The following is a 21,092-nucleotide window of genomic DNA, read 5'->3' on the forward strand; positions in this document are numbered from 1 at the left end:
TATCTACGTGGAATACCTCCATCCATCCAGACACACCACACTCCTGTCTGTAAAATCCACACAAACTTGGTTTGTTCAGGATTAGATGGAGACAGTGTGCATGGGATGGAGGTTGAACCTGTTTCACTCACCTTTCCTGGGGGCCCCAGGGACGAAAAGAGAAGGATGCATCTCTCTCCTCGCTTTTTTTTTTTTAGTTATTATTTTTAATGATCTACCATAGAACCTAAGAGCCAGGCTTTGTGTACACCAATGCTAAACTGGCCACCAGTTTCTGAGCAGCAAGACCTGTTCCCCCTCCTCAACCAGCGCAGGCATTGCTCCAGCTGGTACAGGGAAACCCCTGCCTTAACCAGCATGGGGAGACCTGCGAATCTCATAAGGCAAGTTCTCTGCTGTGGATCCTCTGTGCATCCAACATAAGCCTTTTGTTCCATCTTGTGGGGTGGCAAATGGGTAGCTGCTAGGACCTTTGTAAATAGCTGTGCATAGGGTTGGACAAAACAGACTGGAAAGTAGCTTCTTGCTCTAGCTTAGCAGTGTTGACTTCTGCTAGCAGTAGTAGAAAAAGCCATCAAACTGATTTTCATTACAAAAGCCAAGAGCCCATCTGTGCTTCTGCAGGGAGCACATCTATTGACTAAGAAGGTCAATGCTAATGGGGACTCTCTAAAAGCAAAAATTTATACTGAGACCTTTAGAGAATTTTGCAAATCCAATTCTCCCTTTTCCAAGTCTTTTTTATTCATGTACACACAAAAATGAAGGAGTCTTGGATGGTAATTCAGCACTGGAAAAGTACTAGCCATCCCTTACTTTATATAAAAGGACTTAATTTTAGCCAGAAGGGGAATGGAGGGTTATTCTTGCTAATTAGTTCTGAAACTGAGTCACTTTAGACAAGTCACTCTCTCTTTTGGGAATAAATGGGCAGTGTGAAAATGGTGCTACATCATGCTTCTTGGGCCTCTACAGGATTCAGAAAGGCCCAGATAAGAAAATTCAGCTGGCTGCATCCATGCCATGGCTGGCCCAGTTATAGGCATCACTTACTTATACCTCAGCAAGGTATAAATAACAATGTCATGATTGAAAACATCAGGGCTTCTTCCATCTCATAACATTGGGAAGAGGGAATGGTTTTGTGTAGTTATTGATTTCCAGCTGCTTAATTAGTGTTTACAATATCTCTCCTTGAAAATAGCCATGTACATTTCATTCCCTACTTGCTTGTTTAATTTAATTTAATCAATTGTTACACACCTGTTTCCACTTACTTAAAACAAGCATTATCTGTAGCATTACAAATATGGAATAACATTAAAAGCAATTAATCTTTATCCTTGAAGTGTTTCTCTTGGAGTGGTATAATTAAGGACCCAAGCTATAAAAATATCCAGATATCAAATTTATACCTTAAAACACCAATAGACACTTAATCTTCTTTTGAACAGTACAGGCATATTTGAACATAGACGCACAGAAAGGAGGAATAAGAAAACTCCTAGAAATTTCATAGGAGAGTGCAAAAGGCCCTTTTGCTGAAAGGTGACGCTCTGTTAATGAATTAAGAGACAGCTTCACAGGACAGCAAGCAGGTATTCCTTAGGCTATACCTAAGAGAGATGGATAGATTACTCTTTGATTTTACCATGGACCTTATGTCCAAGCACATACAATACTGTTTGCTGCTCACTTTCCTAATAAGATACAGAATGACACATCCAGCTAAGCTCCTAGACCTCCTGCTTATAGGGAAAAACTCGAGCAAGGCTCAAAACCATAGGGCAGTTAAAAAAATACCACATACATACCTTTTTTTTTTATTCTTCTTTTTCGTTTAACAATGTCTGAGCTCTTGCTGGTGCCAAGCACAACGTCCAGAAGTCGGGCAAGGCCAAGATGCTGGACCCAAGCACCATCTGCCTTCTGCTGCCCGGGGCTGTAGCATGGCTCTCCCACAACCTGCCCAGAGGGGCTGGTGGGCTCATCCTAAGGCACCTTTAAAAATCAGCTTATAGACTCTCCTTTCCCCTTTGGAAAGCATAAATGCTAATAAACATTAAGCAGCAACATGAGCCAAAGTTTCACATACATGCTGTTAGCCGATAAACTAAACCAGCAGCATGGGATTAGTGCCTGAGAAGCCCTGTGTTTCACATAGCCCCTAGCCTCCCCAGCTGTCCAAGGCTTTTGGGGTTCCTACCTGTCTCCCTCTGAGACCTTTATCCTCTTTCCTTGTATGATCTGAAGACAGTAATTAATTTATTCCTCCAAAGGGCTTCGGCAACTGTGACAGCAATGTCGCACAGTTCATGTGAGTACCCTGCTGGATCATCACTTCCCCTGTGGACGCAGAGAACAAAAGGATAAAGTTCTAAAGACCCCAAATTAAAGTGAGAAATTAAAAAAAAATGTTATGTTTCTTCCAAATTCACTTTCCTTATTTATTTCTTTCAGTATCTGGAAATCCCCCGCGAGTCTGACAGAAGTCCCTAACTCATCTGGTTTCTGCAGAACAGAGCGTTGCCAGATGACGACTCACGCTTCACTGACGATGTTCTGTCATCTATCGGTGCTAACTATGGATCAGTGTCTGTCTCTACAGCCTTTTTAATAGGTACTTTATTATTTTGACACATTTCCTTCCCTCTTGTTAATCTAGGGATTAGCAGTGACATGTCTAAATTCACGCTTAACTGTGTTAACATTATCCCTCTTGTATTGAATTTACTGCGATCTCACAGTGCTAGCTGCCTAGCAGAAGACCAGCACATCTTCTTGCTTAAATATTCCCACCGAGACCTCTGAGGTTGTCTTTGTGGACTCTAAAGCTTTACCTGACAGGTTGGCTACAATATAGAGCACAAAAGAAGACTGATTCTTAAAAAAAAATGTGAGTGGAGTTCCCATAGCAGGAGTAAAGAATAAAAGAGTAAAGAGTAGAACTATAAACTAAGGGGAAGACAGTAACAGAAAAGTGTCTGCACAATCATACAGCACATGGGGAGAGCCGTGTATCCATCTGCCAGTCCCAGCCAGGATTTGCAAACTCTGATCGGATGCTTTGCTGATGTCCATCCCTGTTTTTTCTTCACCATGGATAGATGCCTACTGTCCAGGATCCGCATCAGATGGACAAGTAGCATCTGTGACTTTCTCTGCCTTCCTTGTGGATTCCCAGGAAGGACAGAATACCCTTTCCCACTAACCTTTCTGGCACATGAGCGCAGTCCCTAGCACATGGACCCATGCTTTCTGTTTTTCCTGTTTGCAGCCACCTGTACCTCTGACTCTGTGTTCCTCTTTCTGCTTTTTCCCCTCAGTCCTCTCTCTTCCTCCTGTTTTAATTCTAGTTCCATATCTTTTGTCAGCCCTACATCTCCTCCTTCTTCCATGTATCTATTTTTTTACTTTGATAAGGAGAAGAGACTGTATGTTTTTCATAGCACTTCCAGTGACAATAGAGGAATATTTATAATTTAATGGACTTGGATTTGGTAAGGGTTAAACTTTGAGAAAAGACTCAGAAGAGATAAAAGAGCTTAAGGCAGGGCATTTGTTTGCAGGCTGTGATGATTCTGCTCAAAATTCATAAGGATTCTTGGCTCTGTTCTAGGATATTTCTGATAGAACAGGGCAAAAGCTTCAGACTCTGCTCTTTCTGGTGAGACTGGAGAATGGCAGCAGAAATGAATAGCTGTAATAAAACTGACTTTGTAAATTGGACCAGAGAAAATTCCCTGGAATTTCTAACAGCTTCAGAAAGAAACATACAAAGTTGAAAATCCAGGCAACTTTTGTTGGCATCCAGCTGAATTTGGGTGGAAAAAGATTAAGGGAATGGAGAAACTGCCTGAAGAGAAAAGGCTAAAGGGGCTGGGACTCTTCAGTTTGGAGATGTTAGGCTCCTCAAGGATATAGAATCAGGAAAGCGGTGGAGAAAGTGAATGCAGACTGCTTTTGTGCCGGGTCCTGCAGCTTTAGAGCTAGAAGCCATTCATACAAAATAGGACATCAGTTTACAACTGATAGAAGAGTTCACATAGCAAGTAGCAAATTTCTGGATTTTTTTTCCACAGGAAGTAGTAGGAGCTCATACCATGAGGCTACAAGAAGGATTAGACATGTTAACATAGAAGGCAGCAGGCTAGTCCCTCTTTGAGTGGGATGTTGGATTCAGTGGTCTCAGGAAGTCCTTATCAACCTGTCTTCCTGTGATTCTGTAACATTGACAGATGCTAATGGGGACAGGCAGAAACATATCCTCTCATGTCCCGTATCCAGCTGTTGTGGCTGCTGGGGGCACACGAGGAGAGCAGCCTGCAAAAACAGTAGTCAGACCCTACTTGAAAAACATTTCCTAGTTTCTCTGTCAAAGACACAAACCTGTCATAGATTGTCTGGCCCTGTGGCCCATTTCTTATGTTCTTCACTACTGGGTGCTATATCGAGGATTTGGATAGCCATAAACTGACTGTTCTTCTGTGCTTGGTTTTAGTCTGACCATGGTCCTTAACCTCTTTGCTAGTCCATGATCCTGAAGTGCTCATAAGTGTCCTCAGGAAGAACAACAGGTGAATTTATTCCCCTAGGTTTCTGAGCGAGGGCTAAATCAACTTACTTATTTCATTGAAGGAACTCTATGCATTGAACGAATATATTTGGGCTACCTTTAAACAGATGAATCTACACATAGATGACCTTTGGCTTCACCTTTCTTTCATCTAGTTTCAGGTCTCTCATTCCACGTGTCTCATTTTCATTACACCTGCTCAACTGTTGCTCTTCTGCCATTTCTTTCTAAGTCTGCCCCTTGTTTTCAGATTCCCCTGTCCCATCCACAGCTGCATTTCCCCCGTGCTGCTCACAAGCCCCTTTGCTCACCTCCTGCCTGGATGGCAGCCAGCCCAGCTGCCCCGTGCTTTGGCAGCAATTGCTTCCTGGTGCCCATCTCTGAGGATGGGCTCGCTAGGCAGTCACTGGATACAGCCTGCTGACACCAGGAGGCTATCGCGTCAGCTCCCAGAGTCAGATTGCTTTGTCACCAGCTGCTCCAAATTTCCCTGGACTTCTCACTCCAGGCTCCCCTCCGCTCCTGGCCACACACGCACACTCACTCCTCTGTGGGTTAGCTCAGCAGGGAGCCCAAGCCTGAGAAAGGCACCTCTCCCGTTTGCCTAGCCTGGGTTGGGATGACTCATGTGCCCTTGCTTCCGATTCTCTGTTAAATGGGACAAGGATGCGAGGAGTCCAGGCTACCCTGTTTCCCAATGTGCTCTGCTCTGGTTAGAACACCCCTAGATGTGGAACAGCTCTCCTGACTTAATGAGAGTAACGTTTTCTCATTATTGCTATTCCTTGTAGATCAAAAATTAAGGGCAGTGGAGCCCTTATGCAGGACATTACAGGTGCCTCACTCACTGATACAATAGATCCTAGTTTTCAAGTAATTAGATTCTTTTTTTTTTTTTTTTTCTCCTAAGTGACTATAAATATTTCCTAGTCTCCATAATTACTCTGTCAGTAGCTGGAAAGTCCAGGCAACCTTTGAAAAGCTAATTCACCAGCAAGATGCTACTTAAGTACAGGCTTTTCTCCCCCACACACCTTGTTTCACAGTAGGTCTACAACAGCTTGAGTTGAGTATCAGAAAGGAAGCTCTACTTCTTGCAAAAGATGTATCTTCACAGACCTAAAGTAGTTTCCCAAAAAATCATGGAGAAAACTTGAAATGGGGTGGAATATAGTAACATCAAGGTGAGCACCACGGTTTTCTTCACCACCCAGGTCATTCACCTTGCTCCTTTTCAGGACACCTGATAGCCTGCCACCGTTGGCAGACACTTGCTTTACCTAAAGTCTCTCTAATAAATACTTCGTACAGACATTCCCGGAGGCAGCTGGCTGAGCAGAGCACAGAAAAGAAGGAATATTTTACCTGTCTTGTGTATTTGTGGAAGCCTTTCGCAGGTGACAGAGCTGGCTAGTGACATGCAAGGGACACCTGTCAACATCTTCAGCTGATGCCCCAGGGAGCCCCCACACCCCCTTAAGGTAAAAGGCAGGGAAAAAAACTCACCACACTTCTTAGCTCTAGACTTTTGATCTCCTGCTTCTTGCCTCCTCTCTACTTCTGTGACTATCATTAACTATAAGCTGTAGCATCCTAACAGGCTTTTGTATTTTAATGGAGGAGGGGGAATCAGGAAAATCCTGCCTGTGTTCTGCATTATTTGTCATGGTAATAAATGTTTCCCCTATTAAGGCTGAAGAGCCTCAATGGGACACACCTGTGTCCCTCTTACTAGCTGTGAGCTGTGCTAATCGAGTGAGTGATGCGGCCATTGAAAGACAATGGAAAAGAATGAAATGAAGATGGATGAATTCAAATGCACCTCTCCAATGAGGTGAGAACAGTGTTGTTTTATGTTTTTTAAATTCCTGGCAGTCTCAGATGTTCTGATTCTGAATTTTCCCATTTGATAGCAAAATTGCCTTTTTTTGTTCGTGCTTCAGCCTTTTTTACCCACATCCATTTCTACAGTGAAGATCAAAACCTTGTTTCTGGAGCAGAGGGAGTTAAAACAGTCAACAGCCTTATAAAGTGACACTGCAGCTGTTTCTTAAGTAGCAATGGATCTTAATGAAAGGCTGCTCATAAAATTATTATCACAGCAGCAAGTAGAGGTCCCAACTGATATTAGGCCCCTATTGTGCTAGGCACTGTATGAACACATTAGGAGAGAATAACTTCTCTGCGAGGAATTTAAAACCTCATTAGATAAGACAGAAAGAAGCTGTGCCAGGAATAAGGGTCCCCACAGGGTAAAGAAAAAGGCCCTGGTCACAGGGAAAACACGTGGTAGAGCCTGGAATAACTAGCTGGGTTCTTGCTTTCTTGCCCCCCAGGCTCGCTGGTAGCTATAGAGGAGAAAATCATTCACATCTAGCAGCTCAGGACCAGTTTATTCCTGTTGCTTGAGGTCAAGATTTAAGACACTTTCCCCCCTCCCCCCCCCAAAAAAAAAAAAAAAAATTTCCAGTCCTGCACAGGGAAAGCCCTGGATCTAACCTGGGGCACCTCGTGACCATGGGCTGGCATGCCATATGGATGCAGCACACCCAGACTGCTCAGGGCTGGGCTGCGCATCCAGCACCACGCTTACAGCAGCTGTGCCCATGTTATCTGGTTGTCACACCCCCACCCCATCCTGAGCCCTGCCTTCTTCTAAGCCAGCGTCAAATCTTTGGACTTGAAGTTGGAAGGAGCTGAACTCCCAAGACAGCGCTTTTCTTGGAGTCTGTTGGCAGCATTGACAATTAGGCAACTGATGCATTAACATGCCAGAGAGGCTCTGATGTTTATTCATGTGCTGCTCTCGAGGGTTTATCGAATTGATGCCTGGTAAAGCAACTAATGGGACCCCTTGGCAGGGTACCTTAGATGGATTTCCTTATTATCTCTCTAGTTTTTATACTCTCTAGCAAAATCAATATTCAAGCTGGTGCACAAGGCAGCCTCTTTTAGCTTCAGGGTTTAAAGATTTATGGGGCATCAGGGAAAACCAATGAAGGCAAAAGACAATGACAAAAGAAGTAAAATCCAAGTGACACAAATTGCTACTGAACTAGGGTAGGCAAAAGCAATCACTAGGTTTTGAATTTTCTATCTTTGTTACAGAGCCATTCTTTAATTGACATCCCCCCGCCCACCCACTCCCTCTCATTTTTCTCCTTCCTGCCTCGGTGGGGCTGCGTGTTGCCCGTGCACTCCAGAAACTGCAACCAGGGCAAAGGAAATGCCGAGCCTTTAATAGGGAGTTACAAGGATTTCAGCTGGCAGTTTTAGGTTTCTGCAGGCTAGAGATGCTGAAAGAGGGCTGGAGGGCAGGGAAAAGAACCACTGCTGTAACATACCCACACCCTATGCATCTTACCCTTTCCATAGCAGGTCTGATCTATATTGCGTGGACCTTTGTGGGGCCTCACTCCTGTGAAGCAGGGCCAATGGTTCTACCTATTTCAGTTTTGGAGAAGTAGCCTTTTACAAAAATACTTCCCTTCCCCCCCCCCCCCCCCCTTTTTTTTTTTCTTTTTCTTTTTTGTTTGTGTGTCAGAAGTCCTGTGGTGCCACAAGGTCAGTTTTCTTCAGATTTCAAACTTGCAAACTGCTTAGTGCTGATGTTTTTCACCAGTAATGTAGTAATTTTCACCAGCCCCCCTGGAAGATATGACCCACTGCCTTGTAAGCCTGCAAGTTAATTTGTATGGTTCTAGGTAGCTAGAGCAATTATGATACTCAATCAGATATGTTATTATTTCATTAATTCTGTGGTGTTATCATTAAGATTCCCACCATATTTGCTTATGACTACCCTAAAGGGAAATAAATGATAGTTTCAAAGGTTGGTAACACTGTGAGGTTAAGCAGGTACAAAGCTGGCTGTTGTGCTCACCAGTGCTGCCCTCGGACATTCCTTGTTGCAAAATTAATGTGTGTTTTCTTTTCTCTCCATCTTCAACAGTAGCATTATGAGGCTTACTCCAGCCATCCTTGTAATAAGCTTGGAGGAGTTACAAAGTGAAATATCACCCATTGTGCTCTAGGATAAGTCAGGAGATTTTTCCCTTTCCCATTGCTTAGTATGTTTTTTTATTGCTACAGGGTTACAGCTTAACTGTTAAAATTATATTGAGGGCTTGAAACGTTATCTAGCTATGAATGCAAACAAGTTCACAGTAACAATATTTGTGGGTGTCCACGTGTTGCATATGGGGGAACCTTATCCTGTCCGTGGCTTGCACTCAATGATTTTATAATTTCACTGGAACCATGCAACTGAACTGCACATACCAATGTACAGGCCATTTAAAGTTTTGTTAGCAGGAGTCCTGGTCAAGAATACAAATGGTAGAATTCAAATGGCACCAGAGGTCCTGCATGATCTTTCTAATCAGGAACAGCTGGCACCTGCCAGTGCTGCCTTCTGTACATGTGGCTGTAAGACAGGCAGACGGCAGCTGCAGCACCACATACATATGGAACTTTTTTGCAGCATGCTGCAGTGACACTTCCAGAAAAACATCTTTCATGGGAGGAATCACAGCCCTGGTGTGGCTGAAGCAAGGAGGCTGCTTAGCCATCCTCTCTTCCAGAAGACCTTCAGCACTGGCATCGCTATATCTCCTTCACTGTGCTCTTCGTTTACCTTCCTCTGCAAAATGAGGTACAAAATCTGCAAGTGCAGTTCATTTGCCAGCGGAGAGAGAAAATTCCAAGCCAAATTTATTGCTTGTTCCACCAAAACTTAGATGAAGGATGTTTTGGTCCTGTTTGCATGCTGCCTGAAGATACTGTCATAAACACAAATCTTGATGTATAAACTCCTAAACACTTGGTAGTGTGGAAGTGGTATACAAATCCCATGCGGGGTCTCAAGAAAGGGGCAAATTTCAACCAGTCAGATTCATGGCCCAGCAGGCTGTGGAGAATCTTGTCAGTTCCTATGTTATGTACCTCTCTCCCCCAATCATTTTATTACCCTGAACATCTGTGGAAATGTGGAGGTGCAGGGAGCCTCGAGGCTGCTCAGCATGTTTGACTCCATTTTCTCCTTAAATGTGTGCAAATGCTACTTCTATTTGCACCTTTGCCGAGCTGTGATTTGCGACACCAAGGCCTAAATGACACCTAAGATCCCTCCAGAGCATTAAACAAACAAGCCAGTAGGACATCTCACAGTCTGGGAAGTGCTAAATTGAAAGCAATAGCACATACCGCACTGCTTTGAAAATGAACCCGTTGAATTTCTTTGCTATGGTACAAACCTGAGAGGTCTTTTCTCGTGGCTTTTTCTGCATGGATCCAGGCTCCACACCTTCCCCAGAAAACTAAACCAGGATTCAGATTCAAGGCTTATAATGTAGAAAATCCTGTGTTTCTCATCTCATTTTGGTTTTAATTGGGTTTATATGAAGCCAGAATGGAAAGGAAAAGGACAGCCAGGAGACTATCCACAACAATAGTTTGACAGAGCAGGTGCTGAATGTTTTATGCACTGTCAGTGAGCTTCTAATCTGGTACTTGCAGTAGGCACAAACCTCACAAAATTAGTCAGAGGCAAGTTAGCAGCAAGTTAAAAGACTGCAACTAGGACTATACAAGGTGGTTTGGGCTTAAGGATTAATATTGGTTGAAGGACTGTGTTAAAATAACTGGCTATAAGGAGAATACCTTTTAGTGTTATCTCCTGTTTGCAAGTTCTTCAATTCCTTCTCAACAGCCCTCTCCTCTTCCTTTTAAATGCCGTTTTGCAAAGAACAGCCCTACCCCACGTGATTGCCAATAGGAGTGTAGTAAGTTTCACAACCACAGGACAGCAAAATACATAGCACCTCTCTTCAAAACATCCTCTAAAAATGCCTGCTTTTTCTGGCCAGCCATCTCATTGCAAACAAAACTGCTGTGATCAGAACTTTCTGGAATGTAATGTATTTGTTTCTGTGATATACCGCACATTTCAGTAAAAAGGCCACAATTATTAAAATAAAGTCTATAAGTCTGTCCTCCATCAGTCTTTTCCTTCTGCTGAATCATTACCTAAAGAATTTTGGAGAGATTTCTTCAACTGGAAAGAAAAAAAAAAGAAAAGGAAAAGAGTGTTATTTTCTTTGTATGTTAAGATAATGACCAAGACTAGTCTTAAAAGGAAATGGGTGCAAAAAATGACAAGGCTTGATCTCAAATATTTAAATTTTTCCTTGTTCCTCACTGTCTATGGTTCTTTGAATGGTGTGCTAAGGAGCCTGATATCTGTGGTAATATCAACATAAAGCAATGAAGTAATGTAAGACTACAATACGGAGCATTCCTTCCTATGATGTTTACTTGTGCAGAATTTAACCCTGATTGTTTGTTTATAAGAATTATCAAACCTTTAAAAATTGGGACCATTAAATGATAAGGCAGCTATCTAAGAGATTTTCTAGACATATTTAGTATTTTCAAAGGCAGGCAAGCAGTTTTTTATGGTTACAATGTGAGATCAGATCAGTCAGAAATGCTGACTTTTAATTTCTTCAGCAAAACAACAGACCTTCCAGATCACTGCCTTTACTGCCCTTGTAAAACTGGATAATTGTCTCTGCAATTTGAGGCCCTAAATTACTATTTTCAGTGGTGGGGGAGAGTTGAATATACTAATTAGTCAAACAGTTGCATTGAAAGTTCAAGCAAGTCAAACAGGATCCATGCAATTTACATGTTCTCTCTGGAGCACCTAGATCATTGCCACAGCTCACTGAGAAATATCAGGGCAGGTCCAGTCCCAGTTCTGCCTGTGCTGCCCATGCAGCCTGGAAGTGCCCTGGAACATGGGCTCCATCCCTCTGGATGAACGTGTGGCTTAACAGGGAAGGGTCCTGGTCTGGGCTGTGGCAATGAGACACAGAATAGTAAAACTGCATTGCAGCTCAGCACTTCAAACTTTGAGGGTGAGACCGAAACAGCTCCTTACACTGTGCATAAATGCCTTGAAGTCCATTTGTGCTTGGGGAGGTCCTTTTATTTCCTTTTTACTGCTGGAGAGCTCCTGTGGGGCAGACTCAGCTGAATTCGGCTCAGGTGTTGTCCTGGTGGGAAACTGCACCGAGGGTGCCCCCGGTGCCAGGGCAGAGAGCAAGCCCGTTGCTGTCGTGGTTTTGCTAGGAGCTCTTTGGAGCACCATCTTGAAGCACCCACTTTGAGGGTGCACGGTGTCAGCAGCATCTGGAAATGCTTGCTTATTCTGGGCTTTTCTTTCTCCCTTCCAATCAGAGAGTCCGAGCTCAGAAAACAGATGGGATTGTTCTGCTAGTAATTGGTCCAGCTGCTGCAGAGAAAATAGAAGGAAAAGCATATTGCAGTAATAAAAATATAATAAAAGGAATCAAGCAGGATACACAAGGGTATATGAAGCATTCCTGCTTCTTCTGCTTGGTCCGAAGAAGACATGCAATATCTGGCAAATGAGATGTTTCCATAAAAAGGAGGAGAAAAGCCTAAAGGACATTTTATTCCAACAGATAGATCTAATTGCCTAATGGAAAATCTGCAAATGGACTTCAATCTGTGACCACTGCGATCTTGACACTCTAACCCAAGCTGGTCAGGGAAGAATCAGAGACAAGTCCTCTGGCCATCATTTTTTCCTTATCAAAACAAAGAGCTGGTCTAGAAAAGAACCAGACCAGTAACCATTTTTCAATAATTATGTAGGTTGACTGCCTGTCACCTTATTCTGGAAACCAAGAGCAGAGTAGGATACAGATTTTTTATAAATATTGTCACTTTTCCTGGGCAGTTGAGCTCAAGCACCACAGCCAAGGAGAAAGAGGGACCAAGATGTAAACTTTAAGTCTGTTATTGGAAATCCTCCTCATCTCAGCACTGAAGGGATTGCTCAGATGTACCTCAGAGTGAGTACTTTGAACCCTGAAGAGCAGGATAGACTTTAAACTCTCCCCACACAGCCCAGAGCAGTGGCTTGTACAACATACCATGAGGATGCTCTCCTTGACCTGGCAAGCTTGATCGTTCAGCCAAAATTCCAGCTCTGCAACCTCCTGACGAACGGCTGTGCGTAAGAGTTGCAGGTGCCTGCCTTCCTCCCTGTAGGAACAGAAGCAAAAGCACACTTGAGGGATCAGTGAGCAGCACCCTCCTCTTCCTCAGCCCCAGCCTGATGCCTGCATCTCCTCTTGCAGTCTTATTTTTACCCGTGATCACAGGATACCTTACAAAATAATAAATAATAGCCTTTGTCTACTTGACTCTCATTTCTTTGACTATCCCAGCTGAAAGATTAAACACTTTGTAGTTGCAGAGCCAGCTTGAGTCTGGGCAGGTTTATCACTTCTGATTTATCACCAGCACAAAGACTACATCAATGCCCTACTTTCAGGCAGCTCAAGAACAGAAGGCCCTAGTAATCTTTTGTGAACCTTAGGCTTCTGGATAATTGCTGTGAACTTGGGCTGAGTCTATGAAGAGATCACTCTCACCTCCTTCCCTGAACACAGCACTGACTTGGGACGCTGAGCTTCAGCTGTCTGAGGTCTGTTCCTGCTATTAAAACACAGTATTTCCATGCTAAAAACTCAGCCTACATCTATGGAGCAATCTTCCCCTTCAAAATGCTCATGTTTAAGAGCCTTGACCATTGTAGAGAGGAGCTGGACTTTCCTCTGAGTAAAAACCACATCACAACACGTTCCTTCTCCACTTGCCCACAGCTGCATCTCACTGACCAGAAATGCTGCTGTAAAACAAGTGCCCAGACACATTGCATGTGCCCCCAGGCTCTTGCTGATGATAAGTTTGGATTTAGGTGAGTGTTTTGGGCTGCCATTACCTTTCTTCATCTAGCATAGAGCTGGAAAACAGTGCCTGCTGTTTGCTCAGGTGCTGTTCAATCTCATCCAGCTTCTCCTGGAAGCGCTGGCAGGAGCTCTTCATTGCTTCTATTTCGTGGAGGGTACGCTGTGTACAAAAGCAAGAAAACACCCTACTTCAATACTTTTCTTTGAGCACTTCCATGTCAAGTGCATTTGAAGCTGACAGCCCAAATGGTATGGGTCCTGCTTTTACCTGCACAACGGGGACTCTGTGAGCAGCTGCCATGGAAGTCCAGATGGCACTTCAAGTGAGTTTGCTCTAGCTGCATCACCCACATCTCAGGCACCACCTTTTCTCCTAAAGCATGTGGAATTGAGTTCTGGCACTACCTGAGCCAATGAGGATTTCATTTTTGCCATGGAAAGGGAAAAATACTTTGATTAAAAGATCTGGTGCGACGTGACAAATTCTGATGTCATCGGACTGTTGTCAGACATTATATTTGAGCACTATGAGCTGCTGTGGAGTAATGATAGGTTAAATTACTGTTGATGGGAAGTTAGAAACTGTTTTTAAAAGGAAAAAGGGAAGGAGGGAAGAGAAATAAGAACTATGAGTAGGAAAAGCATCTTTCATTATGGGTTCTGATAAGCATTACACTGATAATTTTTCATTTGTTACCAGTTAGAAACCTAGAATTGGATTTATCTAACCAGGTGCAGACACTTACCACAACAGATGTACATGCAAGTACTGCTACAGAGCAATTGTTCTGATGCAAAAGTAGACATCTGTAATAGGTCAGAGGATCTATGCTATAAACGTGCCCATTACTCTTCATCGAGAGAAAGTATCTAGTACGATTCACAGAATCATTGAGGTTTGAAGGGGCCTCTGGAGACCATCTAGTCCAACCCCCTGCTAAGGCAGGTTCTCCCAGAGCAGGTTGCAGAGTCACGTCCAGGCGGGTTTTGGATGTCTCCAGAGAAGGAGACCCCACGGCCTCTCTGGGCAGCCTGTGCCAGGGCTCGGTCACCCTCAAGGCACAGAGGGTTTCCCTCACGTTCAGACGGAACTGCCTGTGCTGCAGTTTGTGCCCGTTGCCCCTTGCCCTGTGGCTGGCACCACCGAACAGAGCCCGGCCCCGGCCCCCTGGCACCCGCCCTTAGGACATTTGCAGACACCAATAAGATCCGCTCCCAGCCTTCCCTTCCCCGGGCTGAACAGCCCCAGCTCCCTCAGCCCTTCCTCACAGGGGAGATGCTCCAGCCCCTCATCTCTTCGTAGCCTCCGCTGGGCCCTCCCCAGCAGTTCCCCGTCTCTCTCAAACCGGGGAGCCCAGCACTGGGCCCAGCACCCCAGATGTGCCTCACCAGGGCCGAGCAGAAGGGGAGGATCCCCTCCCTCGACCTGTAGGTATAGATTGATCATCTACATCTACCCTGATGTAGCCATCTACACCAGGAATGTCTCAAGGCAGAGGAGAGGAATGAGCAGGAATGGCAGGCACATGAGCAAGTATACGTAGATTTGCAAGTTACTCCTTTGTAGCACAGGACTGATAACAGCAGCCCTCCAGTGACATCAAAATAAAGCCTGTAACTGAAGTCCACCAATGAGTTTCTAGCCACACTAGAGACTTCCCACACCTTGTCCAGGGTAGTAATGCAGAGAGCATCATCCAAATGATTCTGGAGACAATGCCAACTGCTTTCTGGAAGCACAGCCCCCTGTTACGCGGAAACTGCTGCAGTGCGAAGAGGTGTTTAGCACATTTCCATCTTAGCAAATTTTGGTCTCTTGTAAGCCATTGGAAGACAGTGTAGAAACCTGCACTCCACTGTTGATCACTGTAACTGATAGAGAGGCATGTTTGCAAAGCGTAGACATGCCCAGTCTTTCTGGATTCCTGCAATCACATTCTTTGATGATCTCTTAGTGCTTGTGTGTTTGAATGTGTCCCTCAGTTCCAGCAAATCCTGCAACATGACAAAGCCATCCCTCCTGGAGGATCAGCTTCAGCCAGAGGACAAAATATGCTCCCCATGTATTTGGGGAACCTTATTCTGAGTCTCCATTTCAATGCAGCTGTTACGTCAGGCACGTTCCTCTTGGGTGTGACCCAGCAATAAACCATCCCATAGTGGTAAATTAAAAAATCTAACCCAAACAGCCATGGGATTGCACCAGAAAAAGCTAATTAGAGACTAATAGTAGTTTTATAGGGCCTGTCCTGTGACTGCAGTGGACGTGAGCTCTCCCAAGTGTCTGCTCCATGTGGAGCACAACACTCTTAATGCTGTGGGTCAGGGCAGCAATTGCATGCCACAGAGGTGGTCAGATGTGCAATGAGCATCTTCAGATTGAGTGTTTGCTGATTGCCCCGTTGCCTTGCACCCCAAACTTCAATCTTGATCCTCAGGCAGTTTTCTCGCCAGATGGAAGTGTGTGGGGTGCAAGTGAGCAGTGCCCACGCAGTAATGACCTAGTAAACCCACTGCCACATCTGAGCAGAGTGAGGACCTATAGCCACTAAAAACATGTACCCAAATGAGCTTGAAGAGCTCCTGTCCTTCAGGTCACTAGGAAGAAGTTGATGGGCCACAGACAAGTTTCTAGGTGATTCCTCAAGGCTAACAGAAATCTGGAAAGCACCATGCAAATGATCCAAAAGGCACAATGCAGATAGGTTTGGTGAAAAGTCATGCCAGCCCTTGCAGATGAGGTATGGGCAGCTCCCCTGGCACAGGTTCTTGGAGCATGTCGCAGAGCACAAGTTCACATAGATTAATTCAGAGTTCATGCTTTCAGAGGGGTGGACAGTGTTTCAGGCCTACTCTCATCAAGAACATGTTTAAGATAAGGTGCATGTGAACAGGGTAAAATTTACTGTCTAACAGTTGTTCTGTGGTGGTTGCATTCCCCATGCATGCCTTTAGTAAATGGGATGTAACCCGAGTGAGCTTCTCTCAGTAAAAGATGTAGAAGCTACCTCACCTGTAATGCAAAATACAAAGTAGGTATGGATGTAGTCTCTGCAGAGTGACCAACATTCCATAAATTCACTGACTTATTGCACAGTGTCTTGGGCGTGGAGCCATAAACTAAGAACAGCTCTTGGATAACAGTACGGTGCAAAGTCTGCTCCTCCCACACTCCCTGCCCACAGGCTAGAGAAGACAAATCACTATTAGCCTCTCAGAAGAGTGACAAAATAGTAGTAAAACAATGAGGAGAGGCTTCCCAGTCCAGCATAAGGTACTGACTCACTGCCATCTTGTGGCAACAGGAAGAGAGCTGACAAAAGGCTTATTTTGTCTGTTCCCACAAAACAGAATATACTGTTCAAAGAAAAGACACTGCAGATTTATATAGCCGGTGATATGGCAGCATAAAACTCACCAGCTTCACTTTCTGGATTTTTTATCGACTAATTTTCGTCCCACTTTGTACAAGAGTTCAAGTTTCATTTCCTTAAGAAAAGCAAATAGAAGAGGAAAAATGGAAACGCCTGCAAACTAGCAGAAGGTATGCTGCTCCTTCCACAGTTTTCTCAGGATGCAAAAGCCACTCCTGACTCCCTCCTTTGCTTTCTTCCCTACCACACCCTGAGTTTTTCACAACTTTTGGGAACTGCTAGCAATTCTGAACGAAGAAATAAAAAATCTGGTGACTTTTTAATATCAATATTTATATTGCAAATATTCATTTTAGCAGGGCTTTAGATTTAATGCAGGCTTCTGATCCTACCACTGTAAAAATGTCTTGAGGCTCTGAGAAGTCACAGTTCACTTTCATTTAGACCGGTTTGGCTTATGGGATATGCCTGGGTGTTCACAGTTAGTCTTTAATGAACACTAAGTACTATAACCTAAATGAGTTCTCTTTTACTAAAAGGATTGCACTAAATCATGCAACCTTGCATTTTCTGCAGTTTGCAGGAAGTTGCTTAGTTACTGTGACCCAGCCAAGTCACAGGAACTCCCTGAAACTCATCTCTCAGCTCTTCAGTTGACCTGTAACCTTGATCACCCCGTTTGCAGTAACCATTTTAAGATTGAACCGATATACATAAGTTATTAAAAGAAGCAGCCCAACAAGACTGGAGGTATGCAGCTATGTTTGCTGGTTTTGCCCAGAATGGAATTTTCCTTTCTCCTTTCCCCCTCTGTCCCCTCAGTTACCATCCCAAGATATGTCTGACTAAAGAACCAAGCGTGGCAGGAGAGGAAAGGAAAAGGCAGCATGGGCATTTAGCTCACTGTCCACCCAGATGAAGAAGAAACCTACTCACCGGAGCAAGCCTGCATGTTGCACTGTCCTGTAGGAGCACCGGCGCTTTCGGGACCTGCAGCTCAGCAGCAGCTGGGCTTGAGCAGCAGCTCGCAGGGCGGTGGGGAAAGGCAGCCACTGGCCAGGTCCACGGGCAGCAGCCACAGCAGCAGCAGCAGCAGCAGCAGCGACAGCGGTGAAGCTCTGGCTGAAGTGATGTGAAGCCAGAGGCTTCACCCCAGTAGTGAGACCTGTTTTTTCTGTAAAGCATGCTGTCGAGAGAGGCTGATTTTGTCAGGGGAGTATGGGGTGAACAAGGCCGTGACCACCTGGGTTTCCTGGTGAGGGTGTCAGTTTGGCTGGAGGCTTCAGTGGTCTGCTTCAAACCGTTCCTTGGAGCCCCTGGGTCTGATTGTAAGAGAGGACCACCCTCAGGACAGCACGCTAACGTGTCAGAGAAGTCGGCAGGATCTTCCCGAGCAAGACTTTCACTGAAAGGAGCGTTTTGCCCTGCGCTTGTCGCTCTTGAAGTAAACTCCAGCCCTGAGGACATCTGAACAGTGACAGATTTCGAAGGAGCAGAAGCTATTTCACTGGTTTGGATGCTGTCTCCCTGTTCTGATTTGTTAGCACCTAACACCTCTACGCTACCAGTCTTTTCACCTTCAGATGACTTTAACCGAGGCCCTCCCGCTAGGCAGGAGGGATGCCTCCGGGACACTTGCAGAGAGCAGCTTGAAGCTGCACTGCTCCCACCTTGTGCTGCTGAGCCCCACTGCAGAATTTCTGGGAGACCAGTTTTGGGGGAGCATCTCGCATTTCTTGAATCACCGTCCATTTTGCAGGACTTCTGTCCGCCTGTGATCTCATTCACTGCAAGTGGGGTACCATCTTTGCTGATCACTTCCACACCCCACCAGAGTCTTTGACCATGACCTGTATGATCTCTGTGGGCACTTCCATGACACGCAACTCCTCCAATGTCCTTTTCAGTCCTGAACCTCTCACCTTCATCTTCAGCTCTGATTTTGCCCTCACTGATGACTGCAGGGTTTATATCGTTTAGTTCAGCGAAGGTTACATGCACCTTTTTGTGTCCTGTACTAAAATATAAATTGCAATCAAATTTGGAGGAGCTAGGACCCCCTTTACCCGGGGTATCACCCTGAAAACAAGGACTATGCTCTTTCATGCACCTCTCTTTTCCCAGTTGCTTTCTTTCAGTTTTATCGTCCTTCTTGCCCATGTGATGTAACATTTCTTGGACAAAACTCTGTGGCTCAGCATTACATGTCTGACACATGCTATTTTCTGCAGTCAACAGCAGGTGAGTCTCTCCTCCATGGTCATTGCATGCTTTCGTTGACCTAGGTACTGCCAAAATGCTCTCACAAGCTGTGATGAAACCCTCAGCAACGCAATTATCTGGGTTTTGTTGAAAATCTTGATTTAACATAGGAAAAACTGTCCTATGTGACAGAACTGTTTCTTGATTGTGGATGTCAGAAATAAAATTAATCTTTCCTGACGAAGTTGCATTCTGAAGGAAAAACAAATCAAAACAAAAATAGAGGAACTGAAATACAACATTTGTTTCATCACACTTGTTTGCCTACCACTATTTTGCCCTGGGAACCTGCAGGACATCTTTAAATACCCAATGAACCAAAGATTCTTGTAATATTCCTTCTCTATTGCCTGTAACCTTGCACAAATTTTGCATTAGTGTGGTGGAAGAGTTACACAAAGTTCTGAGGAAGTTTCTCACCTTCTAACTTTTCTAGGAGGATGAATTTCTTTTCATGAAGCTTTCACAACTCCATGATTTTATGTCACTTGTACCAGGGTTACAGAGTTTCCACAGACCTACTGATTACTATTGCTCATTTCTTACTTGCAAAACTACAGGCTCTGGCAGCTCCTCCATGAACCCGCTGCTGTCTGACTGGCAGCTGCTTGTTCTTCTCACCATCACCTCTGCTGGGGAAAACAAAAGGATAAGAAAAGCTAGAAAGGCAGGCAGAAAGCAGTACCAGGCCAAAATGAATACAGAGCTAAGCAGGGGAACTTTAAACCTACATTTCTAGAAATATTCTTATCCTGGCCAGAAATCTGCAATATTGCTACAACCAGAAAAAAAAACAACAAAACAACCAACCAAACCCCAAACCAAAAAAACCCAACAAAATGTGATCAGGATAGCTACTTCTGATGTTACTAAACACTGACTTACTCACCGGTGTAATCATCAACTGTAGATTTCAGATTTTGGTATGTTCACACAGCATACAAAGTGTAAGTAACATATAAAGGGGCCAAGCACTTGTTTTCCTTTGCTAAAAACGTTGACTTTTGATTGTTAGAAGTGGCTCAGACCAAGTCTCATTCATACCTAAATGGTTTTGATGGTTTCAACCAGGTGTCTCCTGCAGGGAAAGGGATCTGCCCTAGATGAGCTCTGGTAGTCAAACTAGCTGCCTAGACAAACTCTCCCTAGAAGAGTTTGCTCTACTTTGAGGCACCCTGTATCGTCTTTATTGTTTTTTGGTCTGAGGACAGGAAATCACAGTAATAAGCAGAGATGATGTAAGGTTGCATGGCAAGACATAAAGTCAAGAGGAAGATATTCTAGATTTACTCCAGCAAAGGTTTCTAATCTAGCAGCCACATCATCTGACTAGATCAATTCTTACCCCAGCTTTTGCAATCAAATAAATTATAGACCACTAACCAGCTGATTTCATGAATAAATGCCAACCTTTTTAAAAGTACAAATGCTTGAAAGTAAACCCTCACTTATCCTGTACATCCTGATACCTCTCAGCCCTTGGATAACTTGTACTTTCTGTCAGTGTTCATCCTCAGATGATGCCCTCATTCTCAGGTATCTAGCACAAAACCAGAGGTAGTGTTGGGGGAACAGGCTGAGGAAGGGAGGGAGACCGAGACGCTCTGGGTATGCTTCCTCTCTTGTTCCTTGCACACATAACCACTGCTGAATCCTAGGGGTTTTTATCTTCTGGTTATATCCATGAGAATATTTATTTATTCTGCAGTTCTGAGGCTTGAGTTACTAATTCTCATTTGTGTGATTGTAAAATGAAAAAAAAACCTTGTCTACAAATTATGTTTTAACACTTTAACAAACCATGGGCTTTATTTAACCTATCTTGGGCATCAGTTAATGAAAATCATGCAATCTATTTGTAGGCAGCAACTGTAAAATCAAAACCAGATATCATTTTATGTTTTTTAGGTGAATTCCTTGCACTGTCATTCCTGGTGTCACCATCAACACGCCCTTCAGCCAGTCACTTTCCTATTTCACATGAGAAATATGTGGTTCCCATCTCACACATCTATGGTAATTTTGCTGAAAATTGCCTGTTTTGTGGGTGGTCTCAAAACTCATCCTTGGGGTTTCCCACAAATGACATCATGG

General features: G+C 44.2%; 1 protein-coding gene and 1 long non-coding RNA gene across 2 annotated transcripts in view; one reads left to right on the forward strand and one right to left on the reverse strand.

The window, feature by feature from the left end:
• LOC130148306 (uncharacterized) overlaps nucleotides 1-10,574 on the forward strand; it is a 37,428-nt gene extending 26,854 nt beyond the window's left edge. Inside the window, exon 2 of the long non-coding RNA XR_008821518.1 lies at nucleotides 2,461-10,574. This is a non-coding gene — a long non-coding RNA (uncharacterized LOC130148306). The remainder of the gene's footprint in view (nucleotides 1-2,460) is intronic.
• Nucleotides 10,575-10,684: 110 nt separating this feature from the next.
• ITPRID1 (ITPR interacting domain containing 1) overlaps nucleotides 10,685-21,092 on the reverse strand; it is a 38,443-nt gene continuing 28,035 nt past the window's right edge. The window contains exons 7-11 of the mRNA XM_056336751.1: nucleotides 19,545-19,630; nucleotides 17,673-19,190; nucleotides 13,395-13,522; nucleotides 12,541-12,652; nucleotides 10,685-11,873 (exon numbers count right to left, since the gene is read on the reverse strand). Coding sequence (XP_056192726.1) covers nucleotides 11,484-11,873; nucleotides 12,541-12,652; nucleotides 13,395-13,522; nucleotides 17,673-19,190; nucleotides 19,545-19,630 — 2,234 coding nt within the window. The 3' untranslated portion in view covers nucleotides 10,685-11,483. The remainder of the gene's footprint in view (nucleotides 11,874-12,540; nucleotides 12,653-13,394; nucleotides 13,523-17,672; nucleotides 19,191-19,544; nucleotides 19,631-21,092) is intronic.

Source organism: Falco biarmicus, chromosome 4, assembly GCF_023638135.1.
Source record: "Falco biarmicus isolate bFalBia1 chromosome 4, bFalBia1.pri, whole genome shotgun sequence".
Classification (NCBI taxonomy): Eukaryota; Metazoa; Chordata; class Aves; order Falconiformes; family Falconidae; genus Falco; species Falco biarmicus.